Source organism: Mugil cephalus, chromosome 14 (assembly GCF_022458985.1).
Source record: "Mugil cephalus isolate CIBA_MC_2020 chromosome 14, CIBA_Mcephalus_1.1, whole genome shotgun sequence".
Lineage (NCBI taxonomy): Eukaryota > Metazoa > Chordata > Actinopteri > Mugiliformes > Mugilidae > Mugil > Mugil cephalus.
In genome coordinates, this window is record NC_061783.1 from 1,620,028 (window position 1) to 1,644,357 (window position 24,330).

Consider the following 24,330-nt stretch of genomic DNA (forward strand, 5'->3'; position numbering starts at 1 on the left):
CAATACATTGACTGTATATATGTCAATATGGCCTTACAGTCATCTTTTAAACATTACTGTGCAGTGTGTTGAAAGATCCTGCATAAACTGTGAAGTTATAACAACTTTTAGATAAGGTTAAAAATAAATACAAGGACAATTCAACCAAGTGCAACACCCTCCACTTAAATAAAAGTTGATTGCTTTGACAACTTGCATTAAACAAAATGTGTCCAGGAAAGTACTTTGATCCTAAACTCCTCCGCTGAGATTTGAATCAATGGATGATATTTCCCCAGTTGGTCATGGAAAGTATTATTACTAAATAATCATTTGCTCTCTTACATTCCCCAGTGAAACTCGTGACTTTACAGACCAGTTGTGACGTAACAGAGGGTGTGTTTTTCCGCCTGGGGCAGGTTGAACCGTTCACTGTGTCAGCTCTGAGCTCCGGCTGCAGTGTGCATAAAAAAACCTCCACAAAATTCAGATTAGAGCTCCAACCCTGGAAGTTTCCACACACACCATAACCTCAGGTAATAAAGTTAAATGAAAACATTCGTGATTGAGGAAATACTCAATGTGGCTCCTCAAAAATCAACATGACCACATCAGTGATGAAACACAGAACCACACTTGTGTACTCATATTGAATACTTTAATTTATAAATTCTTCCTACATGACAGACTTTTTTTTTTTTTTTTAAAAAAAGCTCTCATTATTAATAAACAAACATCACTTAATTTCAGGTGATCATTTGTAATAGTGGACATGAGTTTTTTCCTGAATGAATGAGAGAAACTCCGCTGATACAGGAGCAATCCTGTTGAGTATAGTTGTCTTTAATGTGACTGAGGACACATTGGATTCATGGGCCTGTTCAGACCTTGCATTAAGATACGATCTGGGTGATCCGATCATGTAAAACAGGTTCTCAAACCTTTTGGAGCTAGGGACCCCTTACCAGGTAGGAAAGCTTTCGAGGACGCCCACATACTCCTCACACCAATTAAACCAATGTTTACTACCACTTGTGTTTCCGGTTGCCACAGGAATTATTTGTTTTAGACCTTGGGCTTAGCATCACTCGAAGTGGACGTACTGAAATACTTGTCCATTGTCACAATCAAGAAATGCTAAGTAGCGTAGGAGCTGTGTAGCAGGTGCCTCATGAGTAAACCGGCAAATACAGGAGAGTGACTTGTGGCAGATTTACATGGTGTCACAATCATATGAGACTTTTTACTGACCCAAAGCTAATGTAGGAGGGAGCAATCGGTTTAATCCGTTTGTTTTATTGGCACAGCAGTCATGCACTTTTTTAAATCAAATGGCATAACTTACAGAATTCATTACAAATTATTTTGCAGAGCCCAAGCTATGGCTCAGGGACCCCAGTTTGAGAACTGTTGTAAAAGACACGTCGCACTGAGATTGCATTTTAGAGACCTAATCTCTGTCTGAGTCACATGTGTCTAATCTGAGTTTTGTGTAGGTCTAACTAATGTACTCCTTACTTCTTTGTGGGTCTTTCCATATTCACTTTTTTCTTCAACACTCTCACTTAATGAGTGAATGATTGAGTGAATACAAGGTGCCCTTTACATTTCATTTACTGAGGCAAAGAAGGGCTTTACCTCTCTCATTGCCTACTGTGCCATCTGTAAAACTCTGTACAATCAACAGCATTTGGCTGAATCTGAACAGGAGCAGGTTGTTAACACTGTAGAGTTAAGAACTATTCTGCAAGCTCTTGCCCTCTGTCACATCAGCGGTGGCCCAGGCCCATTGAGCTATCCATACCATGACACAGCCTCAGGTTGTGGTCGAGCTGTTCCACTGAGACATTTGTGGGTGAGCAGCAGAATTTTCTAATCAATCTGGAATGGGACAGAGCCATTTCACAGACAGCGTTTCTAGTCTCAGGTGTTACCAGCAGTTCAGGGGTTTGCATCCTGAAGTAGGGCTTCTGTGTAGACTTTAATGATAATATGCCTAACTCTTTAAAAGTATTCTGCGAAAAATTCTGCAATCATCCACTTTAGTTGTGTACCACTGACTTCTTTGGAGTTGCTGACCTTTCCCATTATGTTCCTTCATTTTAGCCAAGTGTTGGACACGTATTTCTACATGAAAGCTGAACGACTCCTCTTCAGTCACACCTTGACTGCTTCAGTTCAAATCCACTGTGGTGGTGCACCAAAGCAAACTTAAGAAAATTGTGTCTTAATATGTGTGGACCTGGCTGTACATGAAACTATGGAACCAAGCATAACTGATATTGAGTTTGAAGTCATCAGAAAGGATGAAAGGATCGCAACGGCAAATGGATATTTGTGTTAAAGCGAAGAAAGAGGCACAGGATTTGAAGTCAAAGAAATACAACTTTATTTAAGTGTAAACAAAAACAATCAAAGAACTGCATAAGAAATGTTTAAAGTCCACAGAGTCCAGAGAGAGAAGCAGGTGGCCAATATATTATAGTCTCCTTTGCCTTATTTAGACTGAAGACCTGACATCTGCACTTCCATTCAGCACAACGTGTGAGTGTGTGTTAAGAGGGCGGGAAAGTGTGCTGGCAAACACACACACATACACACACAAGGTTTGACAAACAAATGTGCATGCGCGCACACGCCGCACGCACACACACACACACACACACACACACACACACACGCACGCACACACACACACACAAAGTGGCTTGGATGAGGAAGCGCCAGCAGCACCCATCTAAACTCAGCTGGCCACGCTGGTTCACTCTGCCTCTTGGACTGTGAGAAGGATACATTCAGTGGATTTCGGCTTAGACAACAAAAATGCAGCGCACAAACACAACACCTACTCTACACACAACCGGCTGCTGGGAGAACATTCCACACTGCTCCAGTATGGGGCGATGTTAAAGCTGGTTTCTGAAGCAGCACCGTTATGTTCCACTCCAACCATGTGATAACACCCAATACTCAAAGTACCGCTGGTGTGGAACGTTTAGCATCACATGTTAAGAGGTCCTCTGTGGTCTCTCCTCCAGCAGCTGGCAGTAGCGAGACAGAATCAACAAGATCCCATTTAACCCTTTTCTTCACAAAATACATTCTAAAAGGGCCAATGAGCATCAAGTGGCGTTAAGTATTTGTACTTTTTTGAAAAGATAAAAGAAACTAAACTTGAAAGAAAAAATATTTAGGGAAAACTAATCGAAAATTCCTGTCAGATTGAGAAATAATTTGTATTTTAATATGCAAATGAGCACACAAAAAGAATCAAGACTAGTACTGAGAGGTCATAACAGGAAAAAAAGTCACTAGATTATCACTACGGGACACATTTCATTGAGACACCTGCAGCACAGGGCTGCTGAGAACTACCTGAGTTTTTTTTTGTTTCTAAATTTTCCAACCTTTTTTTCCTGTTCTTTCTTTAGCGTATACAATCATTATAAAAGGAGGTCTATGACCTTGCACGTGTCACCTGGTGTAGCTTTGCTCTATTCTCTGCTTTAAAGTTGTGAGATGCCAGAAATAGAATGGTGGACAAAAAAGAAAAAAAAGAAAAAGAAAAACAGAGGCCCAGTTAAAAAAACAAATCAAAGCAAAACAGAGCAGGAGTGCAGTTGACTGATCACATACTTGGTGACCATCCCCACACTTTCTGATTTTGAGAGGCGGAGATGAATGCAAGAGAAACCTAGCTGCCTCTCACATGACACAAAATGGCCGTCTTGTGGCTTTATCGCTATTGGAAAGGTAAATTTACACTCAGCAGGAAGCTTCTACAACCTCCTAAAATTACAGGAATGTGAAAGGACACTACATAAATATGCCTTCCCATATAATGCATTTTAGGGGGAGTAAAATAAAATTAAGCACTAATCATCAAGGGCCACACCAACTTTCCACATTTAACTGAAAGCTCTGCCCATACTGTTTCTGAGGAATTGAAGCAAGGCTGGCTGAACAGGTTGTGCTCTGCAGAGCCTTGAGAGAACAGGAAATACAATCGCAAAGGTCAGAGGTTAATTCCATTCAAAGCAATCCTAACACACACATACACATCTTTGGGTATACATTTTGGTAAAACCATCCCACCCCATCTGAGTTTTTCAACACCTATCTGGGAGACATCAGTATAATACAAAGACTTTTTAAAGCATGCAAAATGAAAAACAAATACAGGTTTAAAATTCATTTTCCTCTTTAAGAGTGAAGACCTAAGGATCTTAAAGATAGAATTCTGCAATCTTAATTAAAAAAAAAAAAACCTGATGCAACATGTATGAACATTTCATAGAGTAATACTTATTGGTTGAAACTAGGTGTTGTGGTCAAAGCAGCAGGGTCTGTGGACTCCAACTGGATCAGCATCAATGTGCCAACAGCTCCTGCCAACTACCAAATCAATTTGTTGTCACGCGCGATCTTCTGATGTGTCTGTGTCACAGTCAGAATGGTCGACCTAAGTCAAAGTCCTCCAGAACCAACATCAAGCATCCTAAAGTCCACACTGAAAATATTGGTAAATTGTGCTGAATTTTGAGGTAATTCATGTGCATTCAAAGGCGGACATGTGAAGTTATTTTTAAAGAGGCCACTTCCTCTTCCCCTCACTCCTGGTGCACAGTAACAAAGTACAAGTGGAATCGGCATGTTCATCATCATCATGAGGTAAAGATAAACGGGGCCTTGCCCTCTTTAAGTGCATCCCATCAGAGGAAGAGGATTTAACCTCAGGTGCTCTGATTTAAACATTTGTATCTATGCTATAATGGTCCAGTGACATTTGTCATCTACAACAGCGCAGTCCAAATGCCAACCCTGTTTGGCACAGAACTCTCATAGATCATTTTGGCACAATGCTTTCTGAAATATTTGGTTTCTTGGTGATAGAAAAGGCAAAATTTACCAGGCAATTTACAGTAGATTCAACAAACCAAACGTTGTTCAGGGTTGCAAGCATGGAGCGATGACCAGGATACAAATTTCATTTCAACTCAAAACAATACCATGATCTTTGGTCCTAGGGCTATGGGACATGTACTGTACTGTGACACAAGAAGATTCAAATAATGAGGTATATTTGTAAGGTATAAATATCCTATGAGGTATGCTTAAATAAAAGAGTAAAAAGAGGCATTCATAATGAACACCAAGTTGAGGTATTTGAATGTTTAAATGCACAGTAGCTATGAGTGACATATTTGAGGTAATTCAGAATTTGAAGTACAAGAAATGAGGTAAAATGACTGTAGAGGTAAAGGATATCTGAGGATGTAAATCCTGATCTTGTGCAGACAACCCTCTCCTTAGAGGTGAGAGCCAGTCGGTGAATATTTTCATGGGTCCCAAGATCCTTTGCCAGGAAGGGGCAGAGAGCCTTAATTGTCTAGTGCTTCCAGTGGGACACGGCTTGAATAAAGGGCAAGAGGATTTTAAACCCCACAATACTTTAACCACAAATAATTAGTATCTATAGGATTTAGGATTTAGTTATGGATACAAGCAAGGCTAATCTGAGATGCTACTCTGAGCCTACAGGCCGTCTAGTATTGATAAAACTGTAGCATCATTTGAAAAGCTGGGGCAATAAATGCAAAGGGGAGAAAGGGTCTCTCTTTGGTGCAGGTATCCTGTTGTCTACACAAACGTCTCTTAAGGAACTAGTTTCAAAATTCACTCACACAGCCAGGAGTCTCAGTCTTGGCAGGACCTTCAAGTGTTCCTGCACAAAAAACTGTGACCCAAGCACTCAATTCTTCTGAGCTTAACATAGACAGTGCTATGAACTCCATTTAGACTTCTCAACAGTGATTACTGAAGAAAATGTTTTAAAGGGGATTTTTACTTTCTTTAATTGCCAAATCTTCAGTTGGCCCATGTGCAGAAATTCTAACTTTGGTTGACTAATAGTTGGTCTGTAGACCTCCATCTTTAGAGGAATTGGCCTACTAACGCTCAATCTGGAGGCGTCTCCTCATCTCAAAGCATCAATAAAAAGGGCAGGGCATTGACATGTTGCCCTCTCGTTGGACTGGACAAGGCCCCCGAGGAACCAAAGTGAGTGGCTTTCAACCACAATCTAAATCCTAAGGATTGTAATAGTAAGCCTTTAACTTGATGTCATTAACGTCCTCTGGACAGCCACATTGGGTGCCTTCTTCTGAGGCTTTTGTCACACAGTATGCCTCTTCAAAAAGGTGTCATTCAATTATATGATTAAATCTCTACGTTTATATGACCAACAGATTTAGATCTTGAAGGATTCACCTCCAAATGCCTTTGGTGTGTCATCCCATTCATAGAAGACACTGCTCTCCTTGCATAGACTGGATAGCAATCACACACCTTTTTTTTGAAAACCAAAAACATTTGTTTGTCCAGTCTTCAGAAGCAATTGGGAGGTGGGGTAAGAAGCCAGTCAAATATTTTGGGTAAGTGTATTACAGGGATTATCGTGGGGATCAGTTCATTTTAGAGCCGGTTTCCTGAACATTATATTTGTACTCTTCAATAAAGTCATCAAATCAGCTTTAGTCAGTTAAGAAAAAGGAAAAGCCTGAAAGTACTGCTAATTTTAATCACTCTGAAGGGGACCTGAGCTCATTTTGATTCTATCAAGTTTGGCATCGCTTCACACAGTCTCCTTAGGCTATCATGATACTATTAACTCCACAAAGTCAAACAGAGACAAAGGTCAATGCATATGTGAAACACTAACTAGTCTAAGAACATTAAAGGACACTACTGTACCCTAGTTTCCTCTCTGAGCGAAGTCTTCTACTGAGAATAAATCATGCAGCCTCTACAGCGGTCTGAGTATTGTCTCAGCAACAACATTCAGGAGGGTCACTTTAACTCATATTTCAAAATGCACAGCAAGAATTCCATTAATCCTGTGCAAATATCAACTGAAGAGGCTATTCTTTTTTGTCTCTCTTAAATAACAAAGTATAGAGGTAGACTTTTTTCTTTGTAAAACTTCACGGACTTAAAACCTCTGCTCAGTGACTATGAGTACATTCATAAAGAGCTAAATGAGGTAGGTATGGAGCAGAGGGTACAAGATTTCAAGAAGTGAGAAATTCCCTGAGATGTGTTTTTAAGGAGAGCTCCAAGAGAGAATTCAGAGCAGCTGAGACAAAGGAAGGGAAATATGGCTCTTTTTCTACTGATTATCGATTTGTAGAGGTCCCCTTTGTTGTAATCACCACAGACACTGGATCTGGAGAATAGTGATGGAAATGAAAAAAATAATCTATAGTTTTAATTTCCCTTCATTTCAACGTGCCCCCAATCATCTCTAAGCTCTCCTCCTTTCTGCTGATTCATTCTCTCTCCTCCATTTCCTTCTATAAAAAACTGCAAAAAGGGCAAATGGAGGGAGAGAATGTCAAAAAATAGACTTTTCTTTTAGAACTTGAGGATGCGATTATTTCCAAAGTCAACAATCACAATGACTCCATCAGGTGTCACAGCCACACCAGAGGGCCGATCCATCTGCCCAAACCCACTTCCCTGTGTGCCAAATTTGCATAAGAAGTTTCCATTGGGCTCAAATACTTGAACTCTATGGTTACGGGAGTCAGCTACGATGATGCGGTTCTCTTGGTCCACAGCGACGCCTTGAGGTCTCAGAAACTGCCCATTCCCAGTACCCTCGGAACCCAGAAAGCGAGCGGACTGGCAGTCTGGCCGGATAACCAGGAGCCGGTGGTTGTTGAAATCGGTCACCACCAGGTGGTCTTCATGATTAAAGGCTACTCCTCTGGGAGAGTCAAAGTGTTTCCACAGGGCCCCTTCAAAGCCATACTTGTTGAGGAAAGAGCCATCTGGACCAAAGAGCTGCACACGGTGGTTCCTGGTATCTGAGACCAAGATCTTACCCTCAGAGTTGACTGCAACATCCCAAGGATAGTTGAACTGCCCATTCTTGGTACCCTTTTCCCCAAACTTCAGCAGGAACTGGCCCTCAAAAGTAAACACCTGTCAGACAAAGCAAATGCCTTAGAGTCGGCCAAGTTTACATGTGGAGTACAGGGAGAGTAAGCATGAGAAGTCATGTTTACAACAGTGCATGAGTTTTCAGAAGGCAACATTTTTCAGGTTTTTGGAACAGAGACCATTTGTGAACTGCCTCCTAGTGTGAATAACACAATTCCAGCTATTACACTAAGTTTCCAAGCAGGATTGTAGATTGTAACCAAATGTGTTTTCATACCTGTACACGGTGATTGTCCTTATCAGCAACAACGATTCGTCTCTGACTGTCACATGCAACCCCAGCTGGACGATCAAACTGACCAGGCCGAGAACCCAAAGAGCCAAACTTATGGTGGAAGGCCCCACAAGGCTTGAATATCTGGAGAGAGAAACATTACTTTTTGGTTCAGTTTCCAAGTTCAGACAATAGAGCCTTCTACATGGACCAGCTCTCCTGTGAACTCGCATTAGCCACCACTACATTTTACAACAAACAACAAATCATTAACCTAACAGCATAATTGCCTAAGTGATATTTGAACGTTTTTGGAAAACAAGAAAAAACAACTTGGGCAATTATGCTATTTGGCTAACGAAATACAGCTAAGTGCTACTTTTAATTTTTCATTGTCAACATTTAAACCCCGCCCACTGAGGAGGAGGCTTGACATTCCATTAAATCAACGTGTATTTCACTATATGTATAGTATATATATGTTCATTATATATGTCACTGGTGGTTGTTCTCTACCTGTATGCGGTTGTTGCTGCGATCAGCCACCACCACGTATCCCTCCTTGTCAACGCTGATACCCCAGGGACGACACAACTGACCATCTCCCTCCCCCTCACATCCAAAGGATGACACTTGGGAGCCAAGGCACCCGTAGCTCCGTCCTGACTTCACCATCACCTTGAAGGGACTGCCCTGGATGTGCTGGTTACACACCAGCACAGACACAAGATGCTCCCCCTCACATTTGGGCAGGTAGCCGACAGTGTACGAGCCATTCTGGTGATCTGTTATCTCCGCTGCAGACAGGTTTCCATCTGTGACTGACATGACTACTGCAGACATGCTGTCCCCACCAGAAAGACGGGGCTCGCCATCATGATCGTATCCAATTACAGTAAAGGAGGCAGGCTTGCCTCGGAGAGCACCTTTCAGACCCTCACCATGGGCTTTGGTGACAGGAGCAAAGGCTCCACTGCTAATCAGACCCATGGACTGGATGGCTATGTATAAAGCCTGTGGGAACAAAGATGGGAAAGGTTTACCTGCTTTGTGTATTTGCAAAATGAGACTATAGTTTAAAGTATCCAAAGGATACCAGACACAAACCAATGTCTACATCAACTAATGTTACTTAGTTGAAATATTGTTGATTAGTTGAATATTAAGGTCATTAGGTTAAGATCTGTTTGCATAGTTCCAGTGCTGACCTGGTCTGGAGGAGTGAACATGAAGCGGTCATCCTCTTGTGGCTGCAGCAGGCCCCTTAGAGCCTTGAGTTCATGTATCTGGGTGAGCATTCGCTCCCTGGCCAGCAGCACGTCAAGGTGGTGTCCCTCATCCAGCACCTGGCTGACTGCAGCGATGGTGCTGTCCAACTTGGTCAGACTCTGGTGTAGTTTCTCCACCTGAAGATACAGAGACTTGGCTTTCACCTGACGGATCTTCTCCACCTGGAAGCAAAGATCCACAGTAGCAAATTAGGCTATACCAATAGCAAATGCAAGTTGACACACCAAATGCACACAATCTCATTGAATCTACGTTTTTTTGTTTTGTGCTGCTAACACAACTGTTAACATGACAAGCTCAACACAACAACCCTATGTAAAGATTTATTATGATATGAAACAAAATGACTAGGCTTGAATTAACACCTGAATGTAGCTTGACTATTGTCAAAAGCTGTCCAGAATGTGGTTTCTTGCCACTTCTTCCACTTTATTCAGCGTTACAGATAAAACTGAATGTAGAATAACAGACTGAAGGACTTTTGGAAACTATGTTACCACAAACTGGTTGCAGTAACTCTGACCTCCAGGTGGCAGCAATGTGCTGACCATGCCAAGTCTGTCAGAGGGAAAGAATAGGTTTTGACTTGCAGGATGTTGCCTGTTCTCCAATTATGATTCTGTTGTAGGTATGACAATTTTAGTGTACAGTGAGAATGCTTCATTAAAATTATATATATGATTTAAAGTGGACAGAGAGTCACCTTAGGGTGGAGGTCAACTGAAATCATAGATGACTATACTATTTGTAGGTGTAATATTATTATTATTTTTTAAATGTCATACATATAATCTGTCACCTTGATGAGAGGAAAGTTTATTTTACAACTGAAACATACCCGACTATTTATAGAGATTTATATAGATTGGCACTATAGTTAAAAAAGTCTTATACTAATATATATAAAACATATAGTAATATTTTTTATTTTTAGAAATTCTAAAATTTTTGAATACTCAATTATTAAGCCAAACAAACAAACAAACAAACAAAAACTAATTCACCCATAACACATTTTGGTCATTGTGAGAAGCTAGATGAAGTTACAGTACAGTCATTCAGTATAAAGCATTAAACAGGGTGGATGAACCTGAGAAGCAGAGATTGGGTTCTTATTTACCGTTACCTAACAAAAAGAGTATAACACAATAGCCTAACTGCCTGTATGGTTAGAAAGACTTCTGATAGTTGGGAGGGATTCTGAGAGAAACAAAGACTCCAAAAGAGAGGGATCTTTTGTTCATCCCTAGCATAAGTGAAACAGCAATTTGCATTTGTGAGACTAGAGTTACACTTTATAGTCACGGAGGACAAAGACTCAAGTAAAAGGCTCTGGTTGACAGATAAGATTCAGTTCCTCAGTTGAAAAACAAGCTGAAGAGAAGAATGGCTGAGGTAGTGTGTATTTTACAGAGTTGCAGAGCAAACACAGATAATGTGAGACCTTCATGTTTTCCAACGAGACCAACACATAGTTGCCCTACATATTTACACAGCAGCATACACAAGACAAAGACTCGCTCTCCAGATGTGTCATGTTTTTGCCTGCGAGTCCCAATATAGATTCACAAAACATCAGCATCATCATTTGGATAGAGTTATGTCAGGTTATTGGTTTGGTAGCCCTCATCGGTTGTGTTTCTGACAAGAACTCTACAAAAACTCCCTAGAGTATATGCTATTCACTGGAACAACATCAGCACTGCCTTGCATCATGTTAAAATATTTTATTATAAGAAGCAGACCTGCAAACAGGAATCACAGACTGGAGACGAGCACTGCACAACACAGTCTGTATGTGCTTGTTATCACTGACTGTAACGTAAGTAATAGTCATGCAATATAAGGTCAAAATAGCAATTGCTCTTAATATATTAGGTGTCAAATTTGCAATACCTACTACATTTAGAGTTTGTGTTCTTATGTGTGAAGGAAGGCTCTAAGTTACCCAGAAACCCTCTTTCCTGACACTGAAGTCCCTCACCTGATGTGCAGACTTCATGCCAACGCGCCAAGTAAATGGTTGGCTTTATAATTAGGACAAAACTATCTTAGGCCACATCCACACATACCAAAACTATCCTTGTTCCTCCTGTTCCTCTTGGTGTTTTTTTGAGATTTTTTCCCTAAATATCGATCCATTACAAAACCACATCTAGTTGTAGAAACGCTGGATCCGTCATGACGGTCAGCCTAAATGCAAGACTGATGCATTTTCACCCAAAAATCCTGTTTGTGGACGTGGCCTCAATTAACCAACCCAGGAAGTAGTATTTGCTCTGGTAGATGCACACATCCTTGTTCTCCCTGCTGACTGCTTAGTAAGTACACTTAGCTAAAACTAAGTTTAATTAACATGTCTGCAGTAACTCCCGCTTACTTAATATTAGTATGGTATCTTTTTGTTCCGGGGCGGCACAGTGTCTGCGTGGGTTTTCTCCAGGTACTCTGGTTTCCTCCCACCTCCAAAGACATGCTTGTTACTTGGATTGCTGATTCTAAATTGACCCTAGCTGTTTGAGTCCGGATGGTTGTTTAGTTGCTGTGTTAGTTCTGTGTTAGACTGGCGACCTGTCCAGTGTGTACCCTGCCTTTCGCCCAATGACAGCTGGGACAGGCTCCAGCAACCCCTGCGACCCTAGAGAGGATAAGCGGTAGTCGAAGATAAGATGAGATGCGATCTTTTTGGTCTTTTATAGGCATTAATATGTATTATATATATTTTAAGTGCATAATGAATATTAAACTATCAAAGTGAGGTGTGTTTGGGACTGTAATTGGCTTTATTGACATGTCTGGTCTAGACCAACTGACAAGCCACATTTGATTCCTCATAATTAAGGAGCCAATGGGAAAATGTAAACCTTGAGGCTTCAAGACAGTAATCCAAGCATCAATGGGTGAGGTCACTACAGCGGGTTTACACCATCTATACATTTAATTTTTGTAACATGTCGACATTGAGGACATCAAACTTATAACAATGTCTCTTACTAAAAGAGTAGAGTTGTTGCATGAACAGATAACACATTATCTTGTGCCTGTTGAGCTGGTTGAGCCGCCCCGCACTGCCCACTTTAAATCGCTATTTCCATTGTTACAAGGTGGGCGGAACGAGGCCAAAGGGATACTTTTCTGGGTACTTTTTAGTACCTCCTCTGTACTCGGTCTGCAGTAGGTGAATCGGGGCCGAAAATGTGACGTTCTTACTACTGATTGGTCAGAAAAATCAGCGGCAGGTACAAAGCAGGATGTTTTGACTAGATAGACGGTACTGACTAGTAGTAAGCTGCTCACTTTCAACTTTCTGCTCTGGTGTCGGTATGTTTTTTTTTTTTTTTTTTTTAAAATGATGACTGAAAAAGTAATGTCATTCTGGACCAACCCAGAGGTGAGGGCTTTTCTGCCCTTGTTGGGAGAAGAGAGTATACAGCGGGAGATGAACGGGACCTCTCGGAACGACAAGGTTTTCCAGTGGATCGCGGCTGAAATGGTCAAACTTGGCTTTATCAGGACGGTAAAACTTTAAAAAAATGAAGGCCGATTATCAGGCAGCAAGGGACAAAACAATACGTTCGAAAGGTATGAGGAGTTGTATGCAATATATGGCCACAGACCACGAAGCGCCAGTAGGGAAGCTTGCCTTGAATCCACTACACCATCGGCGCAGTCCTCTAATTTTTTATCTTTTCTTATGTTCATTGTGTTCTAGTTTAAAGCTCATAACTGCATAACGGTTGTTTTCTTTCATTCACTGGTTGTTGGAACATAACTTTACTGTGCAGCCTGCTGTTGCCAGTAGCAACAAGTGTGGGTGTGGCTAAAGCCTGCAAAGCCGAGAGGAGCGGGGATCACTCCTAAGCAATGGAAAAGGTAGTCAAAAAAGCTGGGGGTGTGTGGGGCGGTAAAGAGATAAGGTGTGTATGGAAATCTGGCTTTAGTCAGCCAAGTGCACCTGGCAATAAAGGTTATCTTCAAATCACACAAGAAACGGTCTGGTAGACTAAATACTGATGGGAAGTTAGCAGCTCACCTTCCACAAAAGTTCACACTCCCTCTCCTCCAGAGCTTTCTTGTGTCTTAGGACAAGGGCCTTCACTTCAGTCTGCACCACCTTAGCTTTGATCTCCACCTGCTCTGCCATGGCCTGGACTTTCTCCATGCTTAGCTGAGAACACAAAACACAATGATATGATATTACTTATGTGACACAACACCTTCTCAAGACAGAAGCTGGTAAAAATATACCACTAGCAAGCACACAAGCAAAGCAAAGAAAAAGACAGAAAAAGAAGCATTTGAAGTAAACCAGGTCAAATTTAGTCAAACTCTCATTGTGCACTGTGACAAAGGATAGCTTAGAAATGTCTAAATCTGTTTAATTGCTCAGAAGGGATACGGAGCACTGTCAGAAACAGGATGCACACAATCAGGAAACATTAAAATAAAGGACACCATATGTGAAATCTTCAAGGCTGGTCACTACTAAAGCACCTACTGAGTTTATGTGATCTATTCCTTTGTCACATTTAGTGGCTCATTCAAAGGGGAAAAGGAAACATGTGTCAGGAATAGGAAGTCACTTCACACTGCACAACATGGTGCAACTTCCTGCAGAACCAGGACCCTTTTCCCCAACTCTTACGCCAAGTTTGTTTCCTTATATTTATAATCATATGAGAGCACCACCTTTGAAGCCATTTTTCCATATATAGTGTAGTGTTGAACCTCCCTACTTTTAAGAACTGATTGTCCACAGAATTGAATATTAAAGAGTATTCGGTTGCCAATGCATGTTCGTCTTTATTTATTCTTTGATCAATTACTTGATAACTAAGGAAATCAGGAAAGAATTTCAAACGTTTTACTATATGCTATGAAAGCAAATGCCTTTATTTAAATCAGCAATTAAGCATAAGTGTACATTTGTAAAAAAAAATGTTAGTATTCCTCAAACTAAACCACTAGCCCTATCTGTCCATATAGAGCCACATTTTGTACAATGTTTTTAATACCTTGATTAATTAAGTAATCAATCATATGAAATAAAGGTCTTCTCATTTATGACAAAGAATTCGGGCTAAAAGCACATTTTGCTCTTTGTCTGTATCCCAACCCCACCCCCTCTGAGTTTTATCTTCCTTTTCCTCTTGCGTTTTCTGGGAGGTCACAGGGTGAACTGGACCTCACAGGGACGAAGGGGAGGTGGGATAAGGCTTGCTTTGTGATATTAGCCGCAAGGATCAAAGTTCAGTTAAACCCCTACAGGTCGTGACCTGCAACCCCTGTCTTAAGACACATACCGCCCACCTCCAGTGCACCGCTGCAAGAACAAAGCCTGGCAGCAGGGTCCTTTTCTTTTTTGCCTGGCCATTTGCGGTGGCCATCTAAAGGGTCAACTAAATCAGGACCTCCAAGAGTGAATGCTTGGAAGGAAACCCTGGTGGGGTCGGGGTAGGACTGTTATCAATACAGTGAAGGAGTCACAAGAAATTTTAAAACCAACCACTCTTCTCAAGCTTTCTCTATCCATTTCTATGAAAAAATATATTTTTACATATTTATCCATGCATTTTGTCCACTGTCATATTTCTCTCCCGTTTTTTTTTTTTCCTTTCAACTTTCTTCTCCAATTCAGGCTCTCTTCTTTATTCTTCTAAAATGTGCTGCTCATTACACAAAACTTTTCAGTCTTCTGTTCTGGATCTCATGACCTGCTTTTCTCTCCCAGTCTCTGTGTCTCCATCATCTTCTGCATTTCTTTCCACATTCCCAGAGGAGCACAGCTTGGAGCACAAAGAGAGTCAAACTAACCAATCAGACCACAGAGGCAAAGAGCTCTGACCACTCAGAAGGTCACAAGTCCAGGGTCAGGGGTCAGGGAAGATAATGGGAGCAGAGTGGGTGGAAATTTCCTACCTCAGGGGACAGGAGCATGTGTGTGGTGTGTATGTGTGCGCGTGTGTTTACATATATCTGGCGTCAGCATTTACTCCCGGTGTGACCTGGACAAACACTCACCAAAGAGCACAAGGTATTGCCAGATGGCAGGCAGGCTCGTATGACTCAGCCACATGGATGTCGGTGGCTTACATTCAATAAAACATGGGGTTGGGATATGATTGTCGTGTGTTGTGAAAGTTTAATTTTAAAGTTAAAGGGCAGATCTGTGTGGAGATCTCTTGGAATTTCAAGAACACCAAAGGTGACATAAGTACCCATCCATTACAAAGAATAACCTGGTCAGCCAAAGGTCAAAGCTGTGAAATGGATAGGTGAGGCACATGCTTAGCTGAGGAGGTTGTTCATGCCAGCATGTTATATGACCTCAGTGGAAAAGATAGTGTTTCATGTTTTGGGCCAGTATTTACCAAGGTCACAACACTGCATCTCGCTTCCAGGAAAATTAGATAACATTACTCCAGCTAACCTATCTTTGATAGCCGTGATTGTTACAAATACCCTGGCTGCAACTAAAAAGTTATCTTAAGTATAATTTTTTGTTACATACACAATAACAGAAATTAGAGGGAAAAGCCCAATGCAAATCCTATAGTCCACAACTATACTGTTATCAACTGTGTATCAGGAAAACACTTTTTTTTTAAAATATTTTTTGCTTTCAATTTATGTCAAAAATAACAACACAGTGGTCTAAAACAGATAAAAGCCACATATTTCCCAGCTTGAGAAGCCAGATCCGTCTGTCTGGTATTTTTACTTGACAAAAGACTACTTTAATTCTTTTAATTGCTCACCACATTTTGTGGCAATTGCCTTTCCGCCATCACTTGATCAACTAATTGTTAAAGCAACAAACTAGCAACATTACATGCAGCTCAGGACAGAACAAAGCAGCTATGAAACTGAGTGAAACCACTAATCCTTTTTTCGCTCATGCATGTGTCACTGTATAAGCTAGAATTTAAAAGCTCTTGGAAGCTGCCATCCAATCTATAATTACGTAAATGAATAGAGTGTGTTGTGTGGTGGGGGAGTGAGTGAATGAGTGAGTGACTGAACAGGGGGAGGGCAAAGTGTTCCACTTTTTCAAAAGAGGAGGGGAGTTTTCCTTTCTCTGGAATCCTTTAAATACCCCATCTACCCTCCCCACCCTTCCTCTACCCTCCCCCTCCCCTTTGACCTTCAGCCCTGCCCCCCTGCCAGATCTCATCCCAAGTGACCCACCCCCTTTTAGGGCCAGCTGGACACCTCTAACCCCAGGCTCCCCTGCAGCCCAGGACTGGTCACTCTCAAACACATTAAGCTGATCATCCTTAATAGCTGGTCGCTCTGTGCTGAGGGACAGTGGGGACACACAGCTGCTCTCCTCCGTTTCTACAAAGCCTTTCTAAGAGATGGATGAGCATGGATTTGCATGCTTTAATCTTCATAAGGACAGTCTTTTTGCCAGGAGAAGAATCCTGAATGGGAGTCTTTGGCTTTGTTAAGATATCAGTTTGGTCAATGTCCTATGAAGTAAAGAGCATCTGGTCACAATACAGTCAAGTTGCTCCAACAAATGAGACATGCTGTCTTTTTTTTCCTTTATTTGTTTTAATCCCTGGGAATGTGCCCATTCATGTTCCTGTCTCACCTGCACAGCCTGTCGTCCCTGCTGCGCATCTGCTAGCAGCTGAATGGTGATGGCCCTGCAATCCTGCACGGCGTCTTGCAGGTAAACAAAGGTGTGGCCCATGTGACGGCCCACGCTACACTCCCTGCAGATAGGCACAGAGCAGGTTTCACAGAAGAACAGAAACACCTGAGAAAACATATAGAGACAAGCATGAAATGGTTAGTTGTGTATTCTGAGTAGATGCAAACTTAAAATGCACAAACAAAAACACAAAAATCAGGACACAAACCATAGATTGAACTAAACTTCGTATATGATTCCTCTATGTTATACTCGAATAAAGCACAAAAATTAAGATGCATAAAACTGATTTATGAATTACATTTCCCTATCATTTCTTGTGAGAACAATTAAAGAGCAAAATGTTATTTTTTACATTACGTAATAGCTGTGTGAAAATATTTGAAGGTCTACATATTTATTGTATGGTTTGCTTAAGAGCCACACTTCAGATATGTAAGATAAGATACTTTTTAATGGGGCTGCACCGATCGAATATTTGTATCGGTACCGATATTAAAGAAAATTCTAGATCGGGTATCGGTGACAATGAGCCGATCCATATCGGCCAGTCTACTCAGTCTTATTCTATGCTGTGCGCTGTGAGTGACGACATATGCAAGAACCACGTCATGCGGAAGCCCAAACTTTTCAAAATGGAGCGAACGAAAGTATCGACTATCTGGAACTATTGCACATTACCTCAGCCAACAAACTCCACAGCTACATGCAATATCTGCAAAGTGAATGAGTAAATGTCAGGAGATGATACAAGCTAGTGAAGCTATTGTTTTTCTTCTCAATTTCAGCTCCTTTATTTATTATTCATTTTGTTTTACATTGGATTTTGAATCCTTAATTGCACTGACTGAACCAGTTACACTTGTTGTATTTTTATGGTTTTACTGGTGCACAATTATTAAATAAGTAATTCAGTTCATTATATCCGTTTATTTGTTTTTTTAAAAATAGGAAAGAAATGTTTAAGTCAAGTCTGATGTTGCCTTGCACAAAAGAATGACCCCAGTCTTTTCCACACAATGAAACTTACTGTTTGTTACCATAATTCGTGCTGTTTTTCTCTATCGGTGTCGGCCGATACTAAACCTCAGATATCGGTATCGGTGGTGAAAAAGGCGGATCGGTGCATCCCTACTTTTTAATATTCCAAATGTATCTAGATGACTGGCAACAACAATTAATACAGACACACAGATACTATTCGTGAGTCACAACTATTACTGTTACCATATTGACCTGTAGCAAGGTGGCTATACAGATAACAATGTTTCATGGTCCCACCCCTTTCTGTGAATAACTGGAAGGACTCTGCAATTTGAGACCTTTTGTGTTTGACTGTTATGGGTCGACATAGGTTGACAATGAAATGAGCATGAATAAATGAATCACCATTTTAAGTGTCACTCTCTGTTCTCTTCTCTTTCTCATACACAAAGAGAAAAGACCATAATCATAACCATAAGTCTTCCATATAAATATGTTACCAGGGAAAAGCACATGTACCTGAATACCCCAGAGAGCATTTCTCTTGCAAAAACACTGCCCCAAAGGGTAAAAAGGGCCCAAAGGACAGGAAAGTTTGATCAATGCACATTCTGCAAAAATCCTTCAAAACTTAGGGATGAGGGTCATAAAAAGACTTTACTCCCAGTTCACATTTTTCAAACCTCTTATCACTGTAACTAAGTTGGTAATAATTTTGCTGTTGTTGAGTTCTTTACTGTAGTGAATAATACCATGTTTACTAGGCATATGTTATCATACATGGACATGGCTCTTTAAGTAATGTGATCACATGACAAATATGCTCCTGTCCTTGTTCTTCAGGATGAGAATGGAAAATGTCACTTAACATCTAAAAATTGTATGAATTCTGATTGGTTGTGAAGAAAGGTTAATTAAATATGCGCAGTGCATCATATCCCAAAGAGACACCAGATCAATGGTCTCCGATAGCAGGAGACCTGAGTGGATGGGGAGGAGCCTGCAATCAATCCATCAATATTGGCTGTTCCCCTGGGGAGCAGCATAATCTAATGAGTCACACACACACACACACACACACACACACACACACACACACACACACACACACACACACACACACACACACACACACACACACACTCTATCTGACTTCCTCCTCCGTTCTGCCTTTGGCTTAACCTGCTCTTGGATCTTTTTCTTCTTGTCCTTTTCTTGCCGTCTCTCCTTCTGTAGAACTCTGTCCTCTACTGCAGTCTCTGCACCAGCCTGTCACTCAATGCCCTGCTATTCTCTACCTTCCTGCCCCATCCCTCCCCCGTTGACGTCTCATAAATTCCAGGGGGCAGGACTCACAAAAGCAAGGAATGCAGCTGGGTTGGAGTGGAGGAGGAAGGTGATTGAGGAGGAGGAGGGTGATGATGGACACAAGGCTGAGGGACTCACAGATTGTTGGTGGAACGATAGGATGGATTCTGAGGAGGGACTGACTCAGAACAGTCAGCCATCAAATTAAGATGATTTCATCCACAATTATATTAGTCAATAAACACACTTAAGTTGATAGAAAATCATGTTTGTTCTTAGGGTTTTACGAAAAGTGAATGATATGGTTATCTATCAAAAATCTCAATTCATTAGAACATCCATAGTACCCATGACATTTTATATGGACCATTAAGAAATCAATAATATCTCATCACCGTCTGATTATTTAATGTCATGTATGTGAAAATGTAGACAAATGAATGAGAAGAGCAAACACAAGTGTCCTGTTACATGGAACTTGATCCAATGATAAATCTGAAAGACACCTCAGATATGCTTAATGATATCTGTTCCTTATGCGTCATCAACATCTCCACAGTCCTCCAGGTGACTCAGTCGCACACACAATGTTGCAGATTACATAACACACTACCCTCTTAGAAAACCAGTCAATATTATTGACTCCCACCGGATACAGGCTCTTTCCAGAGGTCTTCATCGAAGTGTCCTGTTACACGTCTGCCTGCCTCTGTCTTCGTTGGACTCCCTCAAACACCTAATTCAAAACCTTTAAATAACAAACAGTAAATTCTAATTTCCTCTAAATGCACCAATAAAAATTATAATATCCGCTTTAACCACTACAGACCAACTTGCAATGTGAACACATAGCCACAACAACTGTCAACGTGTTGACTTCGAGTCCTCAGTGAGTACTCAAACCACACCCATCTACAAACTACACCTTCACTTTGATCTCAGCTAAACACCTGCGCACCTTGCACGGGTAGGATGTTATCATGTTGAGAAAACCTGTCCACAGACTCCCGCGGCTGGTAAATATATAAAATAGGTGTGGTGTCATGCTCACAAAGTTGTAAATTCCACGAGAACTGTCTACAAGGAGCTCGGTCCATAAAGACTCTACAAGCAAAGACACACACTCATCAACAAATTCACAGCCAAAGACGCTTATGCATGAATAAAGTTAAATGCAAGCTAGCTTGTTGTGTACAGGCTGTTGTTGCTGTTGAAGATCCAGGCTGGAACCAACACACCATCACCAGCTATAAAACTCTCAGCACCAGGTCTTGGTGACGGTGGGGGAAGTGAGTTATTGTATTTCATTAGTGCACCGGACGTTTCTCAGCCTCTCTCTCTTCCTATTACACTGCTCCATTATGATTTTACACTCAGACACTCCCATGAAAACAAAATTATTAGCCACCTAATTTTCAATGAGGAATTCAGGTGAGGCTGAAACAATTATTTGATTGATTGATAAATAGACTGATAACTCTTTCTAATCCATTTCAACTTGTTTCTTGTTAATATGTCTTATATAAAGGTAAATGAATTACTTCTGTTCATTAAACTGCAAATATATGGTGGGCATATCCACTACTTAGAAGTCACAGATTTTTATTCACTTATTTATTTAAATCTATCAGTTATATTTATAAATGATATCTGGGTATCACAAAATATTTCAGCTTGACAAATGGAAAATAAAATCCTGAATGAAATAATATTAATGCATGATGGCTATGAACTGTGTTCACACAGCAGCAGGCTGCAGTAGGATTGGCCCCTTTTTCTCCCTCCCCCCCTCCCTTCAGCGGCACTGGGAACTGGGGGAGAGGGCACCAACTCAACTAGCCAGTAAAATCACTCCATGCAGCATTCGCTGCCTGCATGCACAGGCAAGTGGGGGAGGGGATGAAGGCCTTGTAATGTCACACTGTGGTGCCAGAAAAACCAGGGCAGCTCTGGAACTATGAAGCACGATCTATCAAAACCCACACCAAACCACATGGAGACATTCAGGACATCTGCAGTAGCTATATCCAAATTCTTACAAATGTCTCAACACAAAAACATGTAAACACATAACATTTCAGAGTATCTAAATGTTACTTGGAAATCACACTAGACTACTACTAAAAACAGTATGCGTGACCCACACGAAATTTATCTAAAAACTAAAAGATTCTTTCTTTGTAAAAACAGTTTTTATCAGTAACCAACCCACAGCCTATAATTTGCTTAATTCTTTACACATATAGGGCTTTTCTTAACTATTTTTATTAAAGAGTATTGGGATTAACTGTGGGGACGGTTTGGCATATTTTTGTCAATGCCTCAGGCTTGTAGGCTCCATCCATCAACACACGGCTGCAAGCATGGTCAGAAAGATATGGACTAGGGATGGGCTTTCAGAACCAGTTCTTAAAAAAAAAGTTCCAACTGCTTCAATTCCTCGATATCATTGGCCTTCAATTCCCCTTATCGATTATTTTCATGCTAAATCCTTACATTGAAGCACGTCATTCACATCACGTGATGCTCCTGTGACAACAGGGAAGGAATGGTGGAGAGACTGAAACGGTCGAAAGTATGACTTTATCAGAAGGGACCGTAACAGTGCAATGTACAACTTAAGCAGGACCGTAGTTTTAAGCAAGGACGACAACACCACCACCAACATGCTGAGGCATTTGTTGACAACACACAGCATTAAACCTTGATTTGACAATCTTTCTATTTGACAACAATTTCCTATTTGTTTACTGATACAAACATTTTTCTTTTGTATAGAAACTCAATAAAATTTCTGTTGTTTACATGAAACTTGATTATTTTTTCTAAAACAAAAAATCACAGGAGGAATTGATAAGGCGGGAGTATTTCAGTAAATACTTTAAAACAACAACCGGCATTAAATTCGTTGGGAAAACTGTGTCCAGACTTAAGTGTCAGACTTATTTAACACTTCTGGGCACATCCATTTAAATACTTGCATAAAAAAAATAGGTTGAAATTTTTAATATCCTTCAAGTTAAGTAAATCCCACAAGTAAAAGCCATGTCACGAAAGACAACACGCCCCATTTCAACACTTAAGGGAGAGGCAGGTGTCAGGGGGCTTAAGCTGAGCACTCACACACTAAAAACCTTCCTACTCGATGAAGAAAACATAACAGAACAGTGTGGAGTGAAAAAAAAATGTTACACCAGCTGCAGGAAGTATTTTCTCCATAGCAAAAATGACTCAGGCAAATGGAGGTTGTTAAATCAACCAACTTTTCTCTATGCATTATGTGTCAGTGGGGAGATTAGCTTCTGCAGGAGTTACATTGAAACTAGGGAGCTAGGGAAAGGTTAACATGATTATTCCACTTATGAAAGGCTGAACGGACAGCACCAGCCATGACCTAGTCTGGTTTGTCCAGGCAGGATAATCTGTGGAAAACCTTATCCCAACATTTCCAGAATTCCCAGGAAAACCATTTGCCAGACAAAGTCTCTTTTGTGGAAAACTCTGACACCTACTCATCTTTTTGAAACACTCTCCATATCTTTGATCTTAGTTCCCTACATCACTCGCTTTCTTAAATCTCTTTGCTATTTTCCCTCCTCCATGGCCGCAGCCGACTCGCCCTCTTGTGGCAACCCCTGTTGGCTCGTTGCCACGGTACACAACGCGCACACAGACACTCCTGCTGATGTTTTGAAACTCTGCCAGATACGACATGGAGGGGGGGCGGTGGCTATGAGCCAGCTATCTGATTGGACGGCACTACAGCAGAGAAGGAAAACAAACCACAGTCAGCTGTCCTCTTTAACCAGCAAGCATGTGACTGGCTGTCGTGTGCTTAATACTAGAGCAGTAAAAAAAAGGAGGTGAGGGTATGAGAGGGTGGGACAATAAAAAAACAGGGCAAAAGGAGCTCAACAACAAAGAGAAGGGAAAGTAGATGCAGAGAAAGAGAAAACATGAGGGAATAAGAGCTCTGAGAAAACATGAATAAGTCAATCAAATGCAGGCTGTGAACTTAAATATGGAGAGGCTGAGAAGTCTCAAAGTGTGCATAAGAAAGAAACCACATGTATAACGTTCCTCACTCCATAACAACAAGGTTTGTCTTGTTCCTTCTTTCATATTTCTCACCTCGTTGTCTTAAAAGCTCATGCACATTATGATCATAAATAAACAAAATTTCCAACCCAGGAAATTCACAAAACCTTTTCATATCTTACATGTTATTAAATGCACTGTTCAAATGCATTAAACATGTATATAATAGAGCTGACAGTTAACGTAGCATCAAGAGGGTGGCGCATACCATGTCTCCAGAAGCGCCAACGTATGGTAACAACCTGTGTTTTTCATTACAGCAATGGACAAGTCATCAGATGCAATAATTTCCATAATCTTCTCTGGAACATTTATTTTGCCCTAACACTGTCCCTAACAATGATGTGTTCAGTGTCTGTTGTTGTATGTCCACTTAGTGGCTTTGACTGAGGGGGCTCAATGTATAAGTAACAAGTAGATCTCTTACAACCACATTGTGAAACATCCACTTTACACTTTTACTTTACTGAATTTACAAATTTCAGTCTCAATGACGTAATTTGAGTATAGCGCTTCCACATAGGAGATGTCGATGTCTATGAAGTACCAATGGTTAAGGCCGCCCTAAAACAGCCTGCAAGACCCAAAGGTGGAAGTTGGAACCTGGATTCTGCTACAGAAAAAAGCAATACAGAGAATATAAACTGCAGCACTTTGCCAGCGATTTATCACAGCTGCAATCAAACTAGCACTGCCTTGGTCTGATATTAAATTGAGGTGGACAGCTTGTGACTGAAAGCTGTGTGATGTCCCCCAAATAGTGAGAGTTAAATTCAAATGAGTTATTAGCAGA

General features: G+C 40.9%; 1 protein-coding gene across 1 annotated transcript in view; it reads right to left on the bottom strand.

Annotated features, from left to right (window-relative positions):
• Positions 1-2,344: 2,344 nt before the first annotated feature.
• Positions 2,345-24,330, bottom strand: part of trim71 (tripartite motif containing 71, E3 ubiquitin protein ligase) — a 29,076-nt gene continuing 7,090 nt past the window's right edge. Inside the window, exons 2-7 of the mRNA XM_047605224.1 lie at positions 17,085-17,252; positions 13,521-13,655; positions 9,406-9,648; positions 8,714-9,211; positions 8,201-8,341; positions 2,345-7,965 (exon numbers count right to left, since the gene is read on the bottom strand). Coding sequence (XP_047461180.1) covers positions 7,393-7,965; positions 8,201-8,341; positions 8,714-9,211; positions 9,406-9,648; positions 13,521-13,655; positions 17,085-17,252 — 1,758 coding nt within the window. The 3' untranslated portion in view covers positions 2,345-7,392. The remainder of the gene's footprint in view (positions 7,966-8,200; positions 8,342-8,713; positions 9,212-9,405; positions 9,649-13,520; positions 13,656-17,084; positions 17,253-24,330) is intronic.